The 19,720-nt window shown below is 42.2% G+C and overlaps 1 protein-coding gene across 4 annotated transcripts in view; it reads left to right on the top strand.

Moving 5' to 3' along the window:
* CLCN1 (chloride voltage-gated channel 1) overlaps window positions 1-19,720 on the top strand; it is a gene marked incomplete at its 5' end in the record, with an annotated part of 65,843 nt that overhangs the window by 8,917 nt on the left and 37,206 nt on the right. For all 4 annotated transcript variants that reach the window (XR_014174293.1, XR_014174294.1, XM_081940569.1 and 1 more), the window contains 4 exons: window positions 15,718-15,856; window positions 17,691-17,822; window positions 18,615-18,743; window positions 19,581-19,714. Coding sequence is in view for 2 of the 4 variants with exons in the window: in XM_081940569.1 (XP_081796695.1) it covers window positions 15,718-15,856; window positions 17,691-17,822; window positions 18,615-18,743; window positions 19,581-19,714 (534 nt within the window). The remainder of the gene's footprint in view (window positions 1-15,717; window positions 15,857-17,690; window positions 17,823-18,614; window positions 18,744-19,580; window positions 19,715-19,720) is intronic.

Below are 19,720 nucleotides of genomic sequence, written 5' to 3'. Positions count from 1 at the left end.
TTTTTATTGTGCTAATCTGGCAAAAATGATGGTTAGGAAAGGTCACCCTAATAGCGAAGAATGACATACTTGCAAAGCATCCAAAGACAAAAGGACCCTGTTCACATTTGTTCACTTCTCACAGCAGTAACAGTGAGAAAGGTCTATGAGTCACTTAAGTTTGATCCTGCGGTATGCTTCAGCTGCCAAAAAAGCCAAGACAGTGCTAGGCTGTATCAAAAGAGGGATATCAAGATCACGTGAATTGTTAGTACCACTTTATACTGCACTAGTAAAACTATGCTTTGAATCAGTGGTGGGTTGCTAACCGGTTTACTACCGGTTTGCTCGTGCTTGTGCGCGTGCAACTCTTCTGTCTGGGTGAGTGTGCAGAGGAGTCTCCTGCCGCTGCCACTACTGGTTCGGCTGAACTGGGCCAAACCGGCAGCAACCCACCTCTGCTTTGAATACTGCATCCAGTTTTGGTCCCCACAATACAAAAAAGATGCGGAGACTCTTAGAAAGAGTCTAAGCAGAGAAGAGCAACAAAAATGATTAGGAGATTGGAGGCTAAAATGTATGCTGAATGGTTAAAGGAACCAGGTATTTGTAATCTAATGAAGAGATGGACTAGTGGTGACATGATAGCAGTGTTCAATTATTTGAGGGGCTGTCACGGAGAGGAGGGGGTGTCAACTATTGTCCAAAGCACCTGGGGGCAAGAGAAGAAGCAATTGATGGAAGCTTATCAGAGATCTAAACTAGAATTAAGGAGAAATTTCCTATCAGGGAGAACAAATAACCAATGGAACAGCTTGCCTCCAAACGTTGTGGGTGCTCCATCACTGGGGTTTTTAAAGAAGATATTAGGCAGCCACATGTCCAGAATCGGATAGGACCTTTTGCTTAAGCAGGGGGTTGGATTAGAAGACCTGCAAGGTCCCTTCCAATTCTGTTATACTGTATTCGTAACAGTTACTGTTTTTATTCACTCCTGTGTTTTCTCTAGTGATTTCTAGCAAGCCTAAGCCATTAAGTAAATGAAACATAGATTTGCTTGATTGGGGAGATGCATCCTTTCCTTAATTATTCCTTTTTAGAAGTTAACATTGTAAAATTCACTGCAAATTTATAGAATTAGTGTTAGATTTTTATGGTTGTGTTATCAAATCAGTGTTGACTATTAGTGACCACATTGCTAGGTCTTCTCCAGGGCAATCTGTTCCCTAACTGATCCTTCAGATCTTCCACACCTGAGGTTAGGCAACAGCCCTTCAGATTTTTTTTTTTATGGTGCATCTATTGCTATTATAACTAAGTCCATCTACTGTACCTTGGTGCTGGTTATCCCTTTTCTCTTTCCTTCCATGTTTTCCAGAACTATGTACTTCTCAAGAAACCTGAGTCCAAAATATGATAACTTAATAACTTGAACTATTTTGTCTATCCTTGTGATAAAATACAAAAGTAGGTTATCATTGTTTTCTCCTACATGGTATAAAATTTTGACTTTGCCATTGTCATTAACATTCAAGTGAATATTTGCCTCCAGCGTCTTTCTATATATCATTGCTGCTTGATAGAAGTGTCTGCTTGCTTTAGATGAGCAGATTGGATGACCTTCACGTCTTGGGTGACCCTGCTGGGAATGCAAACTTTAGGCGTATATTCCTGGTATTCTTTGATCATCTCTCCCAGGCTGCTTCCTGTCATGATGAGGCATCATAGCAGGACTTGAGGGTTTTGGGTTAATACTCCTGATTGCTACTGTTTGCCAGGACACTCAACTGTGCTCCTGCTATGACAATTTCCCACAGTTCCCTCTGCTAATGACTCTTCCATCCCCTGCAATCACCATGGGAATGAGGAAAGAAGGAGAAGGGTGCTGTGATTGGTGTGTTCTATTGATGCTCTAATTTGAGATGCTGTGGCATCTCCTAGCAGTTCTCAGAAGGCTAACCACAGAGAGCAATAGCCACTTGGTACTTCAGCCTTATTGCAGTCTGAGCAAAGTACAAAAAGGATGAAAAAATGTTCTCATTCCATTTGCACAAGACATCTGGCCGAATAGTGAAATCTGTCTTCAACCCTATTCTGCCCTGGATTTCAGGACAACAGTTGTCATTGTTGTTGTCATCACCATTTCCATCAGAAACATCATAATCAAATCTGTATCCTGCAATTACAATTAACAAATAAAATTATTAGACTGAGTTAACTAGTTACCGTAAATAGGAAGTCTCAACATGTACCCCTAAGAAAAAGTTACGGCAGAATACAGGTCCTGGTAGAGTGCATTCTGCACTTGAGGGCATTAGGGTTGGTTGCACAGTCAGCCAGATGTTTAGACTGGATTTGGAATTTTTATCCAGTTATGTGGGATCCAGCTATCTAGGATAGGCAGATGTTTTCGTTTATGATATTAAAGATATCATTGGAGGATGTAAGCTGTTCCAAGTAAAGCTGCCTTTTGCAATTGAGTGGTGATGATTTTGTCAATGCCAACACTGTTCAAGTGGTACTTCAAATATTTTGAGATTGGACCCAGGTACTGCAATGTCCACTATCCAGACTTTTTTTTGTCTCTCTTATCAAAAGCTTTTAAGTCTGGGGCGTTATGTCACAGATTTGTTTGAATTCTAACACCCTATAGCATTTAGCTCTTGTATTATTATGGTTCATTGCCTAGTCAGCCTCATGTTTAGACTGGCATTTTTATCCACCGTTCCCACAGAACTGGGATATTATCATTATTATCATTATACAAAACAGTGTGAAATCACAGCTGCCAGTTCTTTAGCGAGGGTCGGCCTTCATATGCATCGAGTCCTTCTCAAGAACCTACTGTAGGATGTTGTAATGTATGTTGTAGTATATGAGCAGATCCAAGCACTGGCCTTTTGTAACTGACAGATGGAGATTTTATCAATGTGCAGATTCTAACCTAATCATTTTCAACTACTTTTTCAACTATACATTTCCACCGGTTTTTCATTTCTGGCACATGATAATTTTTATAGACGTTCAGTGAATCATTTTGATGTATTATGCAGTGGTAGGATTCAAAATATTTTACTACCAGTTCTGTGGGCATGGCTTGGTGGGCATGGTGTGGCTTGGTGACCATGGCAGGGGAAGGATACTGTAAATTTCTATTCCCTCCCCACTCCAGGGGAAGGTTACTGCAAAATCCCCATTTCCTCCTGATCAGCTGGACTCGGGAGACAGAGAATAGACGGGAGCAGGGCCAACCAGAGGTGGTATTTACCGGTTTTCCAAACTACTCAAAAAGTCTGCTTCTGGTTCTCCAGAACTGGTCAGAACCTGCTGAATATCACCTCTGGTGTCATGTCATTGTTTCTAATCTTTGTATGACCTTCCTCCATGAGCTGAGTATATGATCAACTATTTCTTCTCCTTCTGTGCACTATTTACTCTTTGAATCATTTGAAGATCTTTTCAATTTTGGCCGTGATTGCATTAGTTCAAATAGCTTACTCTTGAGCAGCCATCATCCTAAACACCCACTGCAGTGGACTCTGGAGAAGAAGTACTTCCTACGATTATCTATTCACCCACGGGAATAATTTCTTCTGAATATAGAAGACTTCCTATAGCTGTCTGTCCACCAAGCAGGTTTTCTAATGTAAAGTTGTTAGGACAATATTTCCTGCTGAATCTAGCACTCAGGCTTGTAATGAAATTAGTGACTGGCTCAAATAATCACTTCCTAAGCTATTAAGACTTTTAAAAGTTCAAGTTAGCATTTTAAATGTAAATCTTTTAACAAGGGAATTATGTGGTCCTTGTATCTTGAGCAGCATGTTGACATTCACATCCTACTCGGAAGGCTGAGAGTTCAATCCTAGGTAGTGGCAGATGTTTCTCTCTTAGAACTTAAAATCAGGAAGGGCATCTGGCCAATAAACATTCAGCTCCCTCCAGTCACCCTGACTATACCCCGAATTAACGGATGACAGGGTTGTAAAAAGGGAGGTGTTTTAAATGTGTCCTTGTATTATGCTCCAGTTAATATTCCATCTCTTGCCTTTTACACGAGTCCATTTGGATTTCGCCGGCCCGTTCTTAGGGCAGAACGTCTTGGTCCTCATAGATGCCTACTCGAAGAGGGTGGAGCTGGCACTCATGCCATCCACCACTTCGGAGGCCGTAATTAGGGTGCTGGGGAGGCTATTCGCTACCCATGGGTTGCCTGACGTGGTGGTGACTGACAATGGGCCCCAGTTCACGACGGCAGCCTTCCAGATGTTTATAGGCCGGCATGGCATAAGACACGCCCTGACGGCCCCTTTCCACCCGGCCAGAAATGGCCTGGCAGAACGAACCGTCAGGTCGGCTAAGGAGGCATTGGGCCGCCTGGGGCCAGGGAATTGGCATGACAAACTGTCCCAATACCTCCTAGCACAGCATACAACCCCGTGCCCATCACCAAGCAAAGTCCCACAGAACAGCTTATGGGTCGTCGGCTCTGGACAACCCTGGACTGGCTACACCCCGGTTATGCAGCAGAGAAAAGCACCCTCGCACGGGTCTTTAATGTGGGAGACCCAGTCTATGCCCAAAACTATGGGGCCAAACCAAGGTGGCTTCCCGGACAAATCACGCAACTAACTGGACCCTACTCTTATAAGGTCCAGCTCAATGATGAATGTGGTACCGACACATCAACCAGCTCAGACTGTGAGCCACCAGCGTAGCAGACCAACATCCGGTGCAGGCCTAATCCTGCCCCAGGGAACTAATATCGACAGAGGCTGCTCCAGCACAGACAGAGCCGCACGCAACACCCCCCACCAATGCGTTCTTGTCGCCAGGTTTACCTGAGAATCTGGTCAGTCCTGCAGAGGTCAAGTTTCCCGCGGATTCAGCAAAGTCTCCTGATGTTCCACAGGACTCTCCACCAGCGGCTCCTCCTTTGGCCACCACCCCTGAACTAAGGCAATCTGGGCGCAGTCAACGCCGGCTGGCGTACTTGGCTGACTACGCATGTGCTAACTGGGAGGAGAGGGGTGTTAAGTCCTCGAGGCTACGATGCCATTGACGATCATTGCCGGCCCATGATTGGTTGAGATGCAAGCAGCCATTCTATTGGTTCAGCGTCTGACAGCTCTAGTATAAAAAGGGCTGTCAGCTGTCAAATGCTGCTGTTTGCCGGGTTGAGGTTTGCCTTACATTTTGCCGTGTTATACTGTTAATAAAGGTTGTGTTAGCTTCAACCTGCCTTGCCTCAGTTCCTGTCTGCCTCGTTCTCCCTACAGATCAAGATTATATCTTACTCTACATTGTGCAGGTGAAATGGTAACACACAAATATTATGTATAAACTAGCAGAAGTGGACTGTCTTGAGTTGAATTACAAGCAGAAGTACACTTTTCTCTCTACTTACAGGTGTCAAGAAGCATGACTGATGCCTCAGGGTGGCTTGGTCGGGGAATTAATGGATAGCATCATGCAGGAGTTTCAGCACCTTGGATATCTCATATGAAAAACCTAATCTGATAACAACTGATGCTCAGTGGGGTCCTTGTTACTTCTTGTACTAGACAAGGGTGTCAAACTCATGTCATCATGTTTTCATCACGTGACATATCACGACTTCCCCCCTTCACTAAAATGGGGTAGGCATGGCCAGCGCATGATGCATCCAGCCCGCAGGCCACAAGTTTGACACCCCTGAACTAGACAATCACTTTTGACTTCTTTCTAAGGAATTGATACCCTTAAAGGAGGCATCCTTTGGTCTAGAGTTTTCTACCTGTTCATTGCTGATGCTAATTGACAGTCATCTGTACATATGAGGCTCCTGAATATAAAAGGGATTAATTTAGCCTAGGATGCAGTCTTTTAGATTCCTAGCTGGAAGTCAGTAGCCCAAAGGGCTTGTAGCTAATTAGGTCTTACTCTGGGGTGGTATTAGGATCTGGAGTTTCTACCAGAAGTTTCCACTCCTTTTGGTGTAGGTTGGTGGTTGCTAATCAAGACTGAGTCAGGAAAAAATGATTCATGATGAGATAGATGTCCATAGAACTGTCGTTTAGTGGGTGGGAATGCGTGTTAATTTTTAAAAAAAATTCTAAACAAATAATTGAGTCACAACAAAATATGAAGTTTGTCTACAGAGTCATATTTTCGTGCATGATACATTCTTAAGAAGAACTTGGCTTTCGTTCACAAGAGGCATAATTCTAAACAAATAACCTTTTTTTGGCTCAGATGAAAAGAAATAGTAAACCAATGAAATTAAAAGTTGAAAAACCTCTAAAAATCACAATTGGAAAGTATAGATGCCGTATTTTGATTAAGAATATTCTTCAAGGGCCAGACAGCTCAGAAAGTCATAAAAGTTCAACTTCATGCAATTATCGTAATTGGTTTTATGGTAACAGGGTTTCTTTAAAGAGGGCTGTTCTAAGTCAGAACAATGAGACCAATATTTTGGTAACAGGAAGCCTAACGGCACGGGATTGGCTTTCCCCCCTGGTTTTAGTGGAGTATGAGTTTTGTGTGTTACACAACTGTTATGTGTTTTCACTTGGAATTTAGGGATAAAAAAGGAATTCAGGACCCCCACAGCCCCACAGAGACTGGGAACTTGAAGCTGCTCTCCCTGCCTGCAGACAGAAGAGCCTTGTGCAGTTCATAGGAGATGATATCTTGAGCTTCATTTTCCAAAATTCAATGTGTGGGAAAAATTGCACACCAGATTTCACTGTTAAATTTTCTATTACATGAGATAATGATTCTAATAGAAGAGAATATTGCTTAGAGTTGAACTGTGTAGTTCCTGGTTGACTCTGAGCTTGGTTGTTTGGTTGCAGATGTTTCTTTACCCAGCTAGGTAAAATCATCAGTGCCTAGCTGGGTAATGAAACATCTGCAAGCAAATGTCTGCAACCAAACAACCAAGTTCAGAGATCATCAAGGACTCCACAAAAAAAGAGACTGCATTTCATGAACAGTATCTCAGATATGGTACCTTAAAAGACAACAAAACTGTTAGAAAACTGTTAGAATAAAACTGTTAAAATGCTTGAGTGCCAAGTATCTCAGGGAATAGGTTTTGTTCTTGTATGAACTCTTCCCTAACATTTCTGATTTTCTAATAACATCATATTTACGTTGGATGTCATGGGCAAGCCACATTGGCATCTATGAATTACATGGTCTTCTCTGTGGCTGCACAAATAATTTTGAACTGCAATATTCTGAGAGATTCATTTATCTGCCTTAATGCTTTTTTCTTCCAGAGAGCGTTGAAGACTACTATTTTTTGAGAAGGCCTTTGATTTATGTGGTTGCTTGTAATGGGTTTTACTGAATATGTTTCATCAGCTTTCTTATTATTCTAAAGGAATACATTATAATATTCATTTATTCTTATTGTTTTATCTAGTAAAACATGACATTTGGTAAACAATAGCTTAAAAATATTTTAATTTTTTTTAAAAATGAGTGATTAAATGTTATTAAACTTTTTTTAAGTAGTTAAAAAGAAAACATGATTAGCTTATTAATTCATGTACGGTTTGCATGATAATATTTATCTTTTAATATGGGTATTGTATCTTTGTGTCTGTTATTTTTATTCAATTGTTTAGCATCACCTAGAGTTGCTTTTTGTGAGCGGACAGCTATGCAAATCTGATTAAATAAATTTTAAAAATGGTTTACACTTTAGGACAAGCTGCTATAAAGAAAATCACAGAGGGTGTCATGAAAAAATAACTTTTAGGAATATGCCCTTCTGGAATTGTATGTCTCGTGTGGGTCTGTGGGTCTGTACATCTGGTCTAAGCCAGTATACATACTTCTAGTATGAGAGTTATACAGTTGCACCAAAATATCTCCTACATTCGTCAAGGAAATATTTGTGAGAGCACATTACTATGTTTCAAAACATAGAGCCTGACATTAAATTAACTATTAGAGTAATGTCAGCTATCTACATCTGTGGCTTTTCTGGTGTATAGAAAAGGGCTGGAAACTTTTGTAAATGAGGATACATAGATGTATATTCATTACTATCCAAATTGCACATTAAAGTCTCTGTCAGGAGTTTTAATATTTTATTTTTATTTTTAAAGAATATTCTCAGGAAAAAGAGCAAAGCAAAAGCAATGTACATATGTGACTGTTTTAACTGCTCGGAGCATCTGTGCTCAAAATCACACCTGCATAATTTTTTCATCTTTGCTGACATTTAGCTGTTCCCTTCCCATTCTTTAGAGCAGGGGTGTCCAAACTTGGGAACTTTAAGACTTGTTGCTCGCTGGGGAATTCTGGGAGTTGAAGTCCACAAGTCTTAAAGTTCCCAAGTTTGGACACCCCTGCTTTAGAGCAGTGATGTGTAGTCAGGTGAGGCAAGTGAGGCACAGCCTCACCACTCTCATGAAAAAAAAAAGTAAAAGGAAAAAGCTGAGCTAGTTGCTGCCTCACCGTGGATGACTCTGCTTAACCTCACTGGTACTCTCCCTCCCCAAGTGTAGTGACTTCCTCCCCAGGCCCCCATTCATTTCTCTCTCTCACACACACAGCTGGATAAAACTATATAAAAATCTAGCCCAGCTTCACTGATTACAAGTTTGAAAAGGCAACGTGGCTCCACCTGCAATCAAATTACACTTGGGGAGGGAGAGCACAAGCGAACACTGAGGAGACCACAGGAGGAGGCAGGAAGCCAGGCAAAGAGCCATGCTGTAGTACACACACTTCCCCCCAGCCTCTTTCTTTTGGAAGGCTCGGCTCCCCTCCGGCTTCTCTGCCTCTCCTCTCACCCCAGCCTGCCAGCAGGAGGTGGTAGGTGGGCTTTATTGTGTTCCAGGCATTTCCCACCCAGACAGCAGGCTGCATTTGCAATGGTGGAGGTGTTTGGAAAAGGCAGCAGGGGAATGGGGGGGGGGGATGGCAGAGGAGCTGCTTTCAAGCCACTGGAAAAGATATCCAATCCAACTTTTGTGTGTGGGGGGGTTTGTTTGAGAGTGAGTGAGAGAGGGAAGGGGTAGGAGAGATAGTCCAATCCAACTTGTGTGTGTGTGTGTGTGTTTGAGAGAGGGGGAGGAAGGGAGAGAGGGAGGAAGGAGGGGAAGGAGAAGAAAAAGAAAAAGAAAGAAGGAGCAAAGGAGAAAAACAAATGCTGTCGCTTTAAATTGGAACTGAGCATGCCTGGCTGTGGAATTCTGGGAGTTGAAGTCCACAAGTCTAAAAATATTTGAAACTCAGCACTGTGTCAGTGCCTCACCAGTCATAAACCTCACTGCACGTCACTGCTTTAGAGTATAGGAAGTATGCAGCAGTCTCCCTGGAATGCTTTGCAGAACAGCAGCCATTTCTGCTCTGGTCGCAGTCTCTTGTTCTGCTGATCCAAGCATTGCCCATTCTCCTCCCTCCTTAGGGCCTTGGAGAGAGCATCTGTGTTCAGGGAGCAAGAAGGGTTCAACATGTTGGAGGTGTGAATTCTTAAGATCTTGAGATACACATCGGTGGAGGAAGATGAACTTCAAGTGAGCATTCAAATAACCTATGCTGGGTTACTGAAGGGCATGTGATCGAGGCCTGGGTATTCTCAAACAAATCCCCCAGCCCCCAACACTCACAGGGAGAAGAAAGATATCACCAGTCAGAAATTTGATTGGCCACAGGTTGTATTTGTTATTTTAAAAAATGGGAAAGTGGAGTAGAACTTTCTTGACCCAAGATGCTACTTCAAACAAGACTTTAAAATAGATACAATCTCCCTTGATTTTTGCTCAGACTCCAACAGGTGCCTGGAACCATCCATTTTGCTTTGTGGAATGACATAGAAATGGTTTGCCCTTGTTTTTCCCTACCTGGATCACAACTTCAAGTGGTTCATATTTTCACCTGTGCTGCAAGCTGTGCTGAGGTATTGTAGCTTCTTTATTTTTGCAGTAACAAAAGTTAAATGAAAAAAAAAGTGAGGCTAGGACATCAAAGCCTTCTTTTCCTAGAAAAGGCACTTCTCTTGCCCTATTTCTCTCTTTTTATTTCATTGTAGTTAAAATCTCGCTTAAACCATTTAAGGTGCTGTTTCTCAACTTTAGCAGCTTGAAGATATGTGGACTTCAACCTACTCACTGGGGAATTCTGGGAGTTGAAGTCCTCACATCTTCACGCTGCCAAGGTTGAGCAACACTGCCATAGGAGGTAGATTGTGCATAAACGTTGACTATTACAGAGTTGGAGCTAAATCTGTTGGTTGTGACTTGAAGAAAGCTGGAACTATTTTTTTCTGAAGGAAAAAACCAGTCTCTGTTGAAGTGCTTTTATTGATTTTTCATCCAGCTAAAATCTCACTTTTCTCCAAGGAGTTGAAGGTGTAAGTCAGCTTGTGGCTGAAAAATAAACTGAATGATGTTTGAGAGACAGGTTTCTTTCCCCTATTATAAGGCATTGAAAGAGCAATTTCAATGGAAGAATGGTGGGCTATGGAGCTCTCCCCTTTTTTCTATGGGTCATTTTATTTTGCAGCTGTTTCCTTCCTGCAGAATAATAGATCCAAGATTCCTTTATTCTTCCCATTAAGTCATTAACTGAAAGGCCGCTCCACCAGTAGTAAGGCTGCTTTGAGTTCTTTACAAATTTAAAGGGTGATGCTAACATCTTAAATTGTATCCAGTAGACAACTGGCATCAATGCAGGGCAATCGTATGGTCTCTGTTGTTTACATTAGTAGAAAGCCTAGCCATTATGTTTGGCAGAATCTGTAATTTCTGAAGAATTTTCAAGGGCAGCCACACATAAAGTTCATTGAAATGGGCCAGGCATGTTGTAACCAAGTCCTGGATAACTGCTACAAAATCTGCCTGGCTCAGGAATGATTGCAGTTTGCACACTAGCTGGAATTGCATGGATAAGTTCCTCACAAGGGTTCCCCATCAACCGATCCTTTGACAGGTGAGGTTCAAGAAGTACTCTCAAACTATGAACCTGTTGTTTCCCAAACCAGCTTCATCTAACACCCAAGTCAGGGATTTTCTTTACCAACAGCATCTTCAACATGTCTGGACTTAGTTTCAGGTTGTCCTGTCTCATCCCATCTATTACTGAAATAGTATAAAATACTGATTGCTTCCTTGGAATTAGATGGTGGGAGCAGTATAGCTGGCTGCTATCAGCATAGTGATGATATCCCTCTCTAAAGCTCTAAATTTAATATAAATTAAATAAATAAAAATATTTATTTTTTCGACCTGGTTGGATGATGTCTCTGGCTAGAATATAGCAACTGAAAGATTCAAACTTGTTCAAAACAAATAGAAACAACAGGAGTTACACCTCCTGTTAAAAAATACTGTTGCAATATTGCAATCTCAGCTAAGCATATGATGTTAATAATGCCTTCTGAAACCATATTGCAAATCTGTCAAAGAGCCATGAAATTGCAAATATGTAGTACCCTAAGATTTTGCCAAGCCCGGTCCTTCTAGCAAATTCCTTGATTTTTCTTTCTGATACTGTTCTATTTTAGAGGGTTAAGGAAGGCAGCGAGATAGGCAGCATATAAATTTCAGAAATAATTTATTAACAGGGAGGATTTAATTGTCTAACAAAAAAAGGGAGGATTTAATTAACTAACAAAATGAAATTCAATGGTGAAAAAAGTAAGTTTCTACACTTAGGGAAGAAACCCAGATGCACAGGTACAATAATATGCAGAACCTTGCTCAATAGTAGTAACTGTGAGAGGGATCTTGGAGTTCTAGTGGACAATCATTTAAATATGAGCCAGGAGTTTGCTGCAGTGGCCAAAAAAGCCAACACAGTTCTAGGCTGCATAAACAGAGGGATAGAATCAAGATCACGTGAAGTGTTAATACCACTTTATAAGGTCTTGGTAAAGTCACACTTGGAATACTGTATCCAGTTTTGATTGCCATCAGTGGTGGATTCCTACCGGTTCGGACCGGTTCGCCTGAACCAGTAGTGGTTTGGCAGCCTGGGTCACACCCCAGGCCTGCCACGCCCCCAAACCAGTTCTCTGGGCGGTGCCGTAGGTGCCACCATCTTGTGTTTCACTTCTGCGCATGCGCAGAACAATTTTTATTTATTTTATTTGTAGCGCGCCCACAAGCGAACTGACAGTAGTGCCTGCTGGAACCCACCCCTGGTTGCCATGATATAAAAAAAAGATATTGAGACTCTAGAAAGAGTGCAGAGAAGAGAAACAAAGGTGATTAGGGGACTGGAGGCTAAAACATATAAAGAACGGTTGCTGGAATGGGGTATGTCTAGTTTAATTATTAGAAGGACTAGGGGAGGCATGATAGCAGTGTTCCAGTATCTAAGTGGCTGCCACAAAGAAGACGGAGTCAAGCTATTCTCCAAGGCACCTGAAGGCAGGACAAGAAGCAATAAGATGGAAACTAATCAAGGAGAGAAGCAATCTAGAATTAAGGAGAAATTTCCTGACATTTAGAACAATTAACCAATGGAACAGCTTGCCTTCAGAAGTTGTGAACACTCCAACACTGGAGGTTTTAAATAAGAGATTGGACAACAATTTGTCTGAAATGGTATAGGGTTTCCTGCCTGAGTACGGGGTTGGACTAGAAGACCTCCAAGGTCCTTAACAACTCTTCTCTTCTTTTAATTGAGGAAACAGAAACAGTAGTAAAGTGATGAAGGGGCTGCACACTGCTGGTCTTGATTTCAAAGGAAAATAAAATGGATACACAGATCCTGGACTTCAAAAGTAGATGTCATAAATTCAGAAATTAATCATGTGATAGGAAAAGCTAATGGAAAAAAAGCGCTAAAAATCCCTAAGGGAGGTAAAAGTAAAATTGCAAACAATTCCTTTGAGGAAGAAAAATGGAGAATTGCAGGAGTCTACATGACAATCCAAAAAGCATCGTGAAGATCTGAAAACAACATAAAAAGATACATAAAAAGGGAATCTGAAGGAGGAAGAGGGCAGTCAGGTAACACAGCATTAGAGAGCTGGAGTCAGGAAAGTGAAAGTGCAGAATGAGTTGAAGTTATTTAAAGGATGCTAAGAATAACAAAAAAGGTTTCTTTAGGCAACTTCAAAGGGAAAAAAAGAATCAGAATATCAGCTGCTCAATAAAGATGGCAAAACATGAACAGGTAACAAGAAAAGACAGAGGGTAATGATATATGGCCGTGATGGCAAACCTATGGCACGGGTGCCACAGGTGGCACATGGAGCCATATTTGCCAGCACGGCAGCCTTTAGCTCTGGCGCACATGTGCGTGCTAGCCAGCTAATTTTCGGCCTTCTGGAGGGCCGGGGGAGGCCATTTTCACCCTCCCCAGGCTTCAGGAAAGCCTCCGGAGCCTGTGGAGGGTGAAAATTTTTCCCTGCATGTGTGTGTGTGTGTGTGTGTGTGAGAGAGACTCATGTATGCACGGGGGTTGCTCACACATGCGCATGTGGGGTCATGCGCACATTCACAGATGGGTAGACACACATGCACACGTGATAGCATGCGCGCACACAATTTTGGCACACCTTTAGAAAAAGATTAGCCATCACTGATATATGGGAATGACCCAGGGGTGGGTTCCTGCCAGTTCTAACCTCTTCTATAGAAGAGGTTCCACAAATCTACCCTGCCGTTTAGAACCGGTTCCAGCTCCGTCCCCCGCCCGTCTGCAACACGCTTGCCCTGCCCGCCGCTCACTGATTGGCTGGCTCACCAATCGCCCCGCCCGCCTCTAAGAGTCCTATCTAAACCCTGAAATCTTAAAGCTGTCAAGTTTGAACACCCCTGGGGTTTTTTCCCTAAAGGGTTAGGGGTGCAAGGGTCTTGTAACTTGACAGCTTTAAGACTTGCACACTTCACTTCCAGAGTTCCTGGAGGAGGAATTCTTGGAGTTGAAGTTCACAAGTCTTAAAGCTGTCAAGTTTGAACACCCCTGGGTTTTTTTTTTCTAAATGGTTAGGGGTGCAAGGGTCTTGCAACTTGACAGCTTTAAGACTTGCACACTTCACTTCCAGAGTTCCTGAGCCAACATGACTGGAGGAGGAATTCTGGGAATTGAAGTCCACAAGTCTTAAAGCTGTCAAGTTTAACAGCTTGACAGCTTTAAGACTTGCGTGCTTCAAATGCCAGAGTTTCTGAGCCAACATTTTGGTTGCTAAGCAAGAGAGTTGTTAAGTGAGTTTCACCACATTTTACAAGTTGGCCATGCCCACCCAGTCACATGGCTGGCAAGCCACTCCCACCCAGTCACATGGCTGGCAAGCCACTCCCACCCAGTCACATGGCCAACAAGCCACTCCCACAAAGCAAGCCACACCTACAGAAGAGGTTCTAGAAAAATTTGAAACCCACCACTGGAATGACCTTGGGAGACCTGGCAAAGAAATGCTGCCTAAAGACCAATCAGACAAGAGTGAACAAATCCCACAGCTGCATAGTGGGTTGAGAAAGAAGTTCAGGGAGAATCCTCCCTAATCATTGGGCTGTACAAGTGATGGTGGGAGAATTATACTTTTTTATACCAGAATTATTCCTTCTTGCAATCATTGACTAGTTAAATATTCAATAAACGCCTAGAAATAATCTGGGTTATTTTCAGATTGAGTCCATTATCCTTGCTCCGCTCCTTCAAATAAGATCTGATCTATACATTGTAAGTGCCTCATCATCTTGTATCTACCGTGTGTAACTACTGTTCAGTTTGGAAGATTGTGAATATAGGCATCTACTAGCAGAGATTAAAAAATCTCTTCAAGAGTTGGGATTGGTTAACATAGATTCATCATTCATCAATGATTATGCAGCGAGAAATAAGATTATGCATGAATGAGCTATCATAAATCTTTTGCCACAGACAGAACATTCATACCATTTCACATTTACACTTTCAAGTTGTCAAGCACAGCATCATGAGATCTATGTACTGCTGTGAACATTTACCAATCAGGATTATGAGGAAAATATACTTGGTTTTGCTGTGGGCCAGCAGGAGCCGTTGGAGCTGCAACCAGACTCCGACAGTGAGGGGCCTTATGAGTCGGCTCTGGAAGATGTGGAGGACTCTGGACAGGGTTCCGACTCCGAGCAGGGATCAGAGAGGCTGGTTGGCCACCAGGAGGCTCCTGAGGCATGGAGCAGCGGTGAAAGCCAAAGGGAGTGTGCTCCTGAAGTCATGCCTTGAAGCAGTGGGGAGGAGACAAGGGCGTGTGATCCTGACATCATGAATTGGCGCAGTGGGGAGGAGACAAGGGAGGTGTGCCTGGATGCCCGAAAATGGAGGGCTAATAGATGTAAAGAACAGCTACGCAGTTACAGGAGATAATTGAACTCAGGTGGTTGTAATTAGGCTCCTCTCAAGACTGTATTTAAGGACTGACTTTCCGCAAGCTGTTTGCAGGAATCAACATATTTACCAGAGCTGAAGAAGCTATCGGGTCTTGTCCTAGCTTGGTGCTGGATTGCTGCCAAGGTCTAGTCTGTGCTGGAGTGCTCCCAAGGTGTAGTCTGTGTGTTAATAAATCATCGTGCAGAATCCTTGTCTCGGAGTGTTTTTGGTGTACAAAGAGGGGGGGGGGGGTCAGAACAGGTTTACATATGGCAGAAGACCTGGAATCATGTCTACATTTAGTTGTGCATTATAATTAAAGATACTTCATTTTGACATAGCTATTACTATGTGTCTTGCACTCGCTGGTTGTCTTGTTCTGTGTTGTCTTTGGAGTGTCTTGACCACCTATGACTCTTCTCTCAGCTCTATGGCCAGTATACGGAACAACTCCCCAGTCTTTCCCAGAAGGAAGCAGCTGAACTTCTGAATAAGAAGTCTCAAGACCCCTTGAAGCGGGGAAGTCAAGCTGAACTCAAAGAGGAGAGCTACTCTAAGTATCATGGTAAGCCTCAGTGAAATTGGCGCTTCCAAGAATCTCACAGTACCTTGGGGGAGTTTATTGCGTATGGTGAGAGGGAGGAATGGAAAGGAAGAACATAGAATGGGCATTTTGATGCTTTAATTCTGTAGTTGTCATATTTTTTAAAAAATTTCACAATATCTTCCAACTGTTCCAATATATTAAAAAAAGTCTCCATGATTGTGGCTGTGAGTGCATTCGGGGCAAACGACACATTGCATGCAGTGGCAATCTTAAGGCCTTTTTATGAATGAAAACTACGTATTTGGACTGGGAGACTTTGGGGTTGAAAAGGGACATAAGCATTTACTCTAAGATCTCTTCTTCCCTCAGGTTTTCTCAATGAGAACCTCAGCAACACATTTTTAAAAGATTTTTACCCACAAATAAGATGAAACATTTATTGACACTATTCAACAACAGGGCAGTATTAGCTTTGCTTTTGGATGATAAAATACTGTATATCGTTCATGTAGAACAGCGTCTCTCCACTTTAGCAACTTTAAGATGTCTGGACTTCAACTCCCAGAATTCCCCAGCCAGTTATAGGAATGCTGGGAATTGAAGTTCAGACATCTTAAAGTTGCCAAGGAAGAGAAACATAGATGTAGAGCAATAGTGAAGCTCATTCTTGATTAACAAATGCACTAGCATTCTCAAGCAATTCTGTGAAAACACATTTTGAATTTTGAAAAATAAAGCATAGCTGCTTTGTTCTGGGTTGGATACAGATTTCTTTCAAAAACTAACTAAACTAACTAAAAGCAGGTTAAGGAAAGTTTGTCTACTATTACTAATTACTTCCTCGAGAAGCACTGATCAGATTCTAAGATGTTTCAGCAGGCATTTGTTTGAAAACAGGCAAGACCCCCCCCCCCAATACGCAATCCTACTTTCCTGCCAGTCCATTTCCCCCCACTCTTGCCAGATTTCTCAGGGTATTGTGATCAGTGCTCAAATAGCAGCAAGGAAGGTGTTTTGCAATGAGAAATTGGCGCAAGACCCTGATTAGAATCGGAACATAAAACAAATGGAGAAACAACACAGTTGCTTTTTCTTCAAATAAAAACGACCACTTAAATTTATTTTTAAAAGAAAACTGAAGGATGCTATGTTTTGGCTGTTTAGCTCAGAACCTGCATCTAAAGCCTGTAGAATATTTGATTTTAAAAAAATTATTAAGAAAATTAGGCAATATATTTCTGCGTACAAAAAGGTTAATTAAATGGGATAATTCAGAAATTCAAAGATATTCACACAGGGACTCATATTAGCAATGCTGAAGGGATGGTGTTAATGGCCTGTTAAAATAAAATAATGCCATATGCCATTTACTGTATTTTGCCTGCATTCTCAGAGCACTGTGGGCTAAGTTACTTTTTCTAATTCAGATTGGACATCAAGGTAAGATTCCCCCCCCCCCCCCCGCTCCCACATAAGTGAAATGGAGAATGTTTATTTTTCTTTTGTTGTTTTAAGCCTACTGTTTGCTATTTTCAACGAGTCACATAACACATGCTTGATAAAATATGGATCAGGGCCCTTTAAACCTGATGAATTTACTGATGCTTATGTTCTTCAACATCTCTGAATTAAGGAGAGTTTCTGCGAGCTTTATATATGTATCTCCATCTGTTTGGAAGGACATGACACAATCTGGCATGATTTAAGTCCTCTCATCCCTGTTGATTTCAGTGGAAGACATTTGACATATTTATTACAGTGTCATACAGTTCCCAGTGTGATATATAGAACTATCAAATAGTAACTTTGGTGGACGGTTTACCACTATTTAAAAGACCTTCCTTTTCTGCAGCCTGTACTAAAAGTATCAAGAATTATATTACGAAGAAGCTGGGAGAAGACTGGATATTCTTGATTCTCCTGGGTCTAGTCATGGCACTAGTCAGCTGGGGGGTGGATTATGCCAGTGCCAAAAGCTTGCAAGGTAGGTTGGTTCACACGCTGAAGAAATGCTACAACTTAAAAAAAAATATCTACTCTGTTTTATTATTAATGTGGTATCACTCACAACTGAAACCAATTAAAAACCTAACAAACGTAGCACATAACGGGTCAAGCAAGGCAGTAGAGAGATTAATCATTTCTTGAAAGCACAGCTGACTGAAAGAGAAGCTCAAAGGTACCAGTTTTGGTTATGGAAGGTGTGCTTGTTTGTTTTCTTTCTTACTTACTGTTTGCTCTTTCCAAAAGCAAACATCGTGCTTTTCCCTCTGGCTCTTCCCCAGGCAGGTAGACAGCTCTCATTCCTAGTGAACATCTGTTATCCAAATGAGGAAGGAAACGGCCTCGGAAAGGTGCTTCATTTGCTCATTAGGCTGGCTGTTGGGTTGCTGCTGATCATAGAAACTGATCGGTGTCTGTCTGGGTTGCCTCCAGATTGGCCAATCAGTGATCCTGCCCTCTTTGAACCCTGCACAGATCCTGACAAAATGCCTTTCCACAAAAAGAAAAGGAAATGCTTGTTACTGATTTCTTCTATTCCGCCCTGCCTTTCCCTGCACTTGACACAAGCCATTTGAGAATATAGATGGAGGTAGGAATGCAGAGTAAGATTGGAAAATGTCCTTGCCTTGTTTAGTTAGGCTCTGCTTGTTATCATTCTGTAGTGAGCTGACTGCAGCCAATGACAACTCCCTGCATGGGTTGAATTTATGTTTTTGGGGTTCTGTTCAGCTGCTACAATCGCTCATATCTATTGTCATTTCTCCCCTTACAGCTTACAAGTGGATATACAAAGAGATGCAACCCAGCATCCCTATGCAGTTCCTGGCCTGGGTCACCTACCCCCTCATCCTCATCCTCTTTGCTGCCCTCTTCTGCCAGCTTGTCTCTCCACAGGCTGTGGGTGAGGAATCAAGGGACAGCGGGAATATGTCTGTCTGTTCATCTCTGGCCCCAAACTACACAACCATAGCAGACTTATTTGTCAATTCCAGTCATAGATGAAGTCCCCTGTCTGCCTTTTTGCCTGCCAATTCACCACCCTATGTCCATTCTTAGGGCAAAAGGGGTACACAATCAATGATCACTGATTCTATTATGTCCATGTAACTTGTTCTGTTTTTTTATCAGTGCCAGGGGTGGTATTCAGCAGGTTCTGATCAGTTCTGGAGAACCGGTAGCGGAAATTTTGAGTAGTTCCAAGAACCGGTAAATACCACCTCTGACTGGCCCCACCCCCATCTATTCTCTGCCTCCCGAGTCCCAGCTGATAGAGAGGAAATGGAGATTTTATCATTCCCCTGTCATGCCCACCAAGCCACATCCACAGAACCGGTAGTAAAAAAAATTGAATCCCACCACTGATCAGTGTCTCATGGGTTTTTACATCAGGAAGAAAGACAAGGAGAGATTTGCTGCAGGCAGATAGGACACTTTAATATCTCCCATTAAATCTTATTGAAGATTCAAGCACTCATATTTATTTGTTTGTATCCTGCCTTTGTTATTTTTACAAACAACTCAAGGTGGTGAACAAAACCAACACAACTTTCTCCTCCTATTTTCCCCACAATAACAAACCTGTGAGGTATGCTTTCTATCTGACTGAAGTCAACCTGGGTGTCACCTAAGAGGTCTGGTAGTATCTAACATGTGATCCTTGCGCTGTGGTCTCTCAATATGTTTTGGGCTATGTTCTCTCTGAACTTCATTTTTCTTCATTCCTTTCTGTTTTGTTCAGGCTCTGGGATTCCAGAACTGAAAACTATTATGCGAGGAGTAGTCCTCAAGGAGTACCTCACACCTAAAGCATTTGTGGCCAAAGTTGTAAGCCTGACAGCTGGCCTGGGAAGTGGGATTCCTGTTGGAAAAGAGGTGGGT

This window comes from Natrix helvetica (genome assembly GCF_964273705.1).
Source record: "Natrix helvetica genome assembly, chromosome: 2".
NCBI classification, from domain to species: domain Eukaryota; kingdom Metazoa; phylum Chordata; class Lepidosauria; order Squamata; family Natricidae; genus Natrix; species Natrix helvetica.
This window is presented reverse-complemented; position numbering and strand designations above follow the sequence as displayed.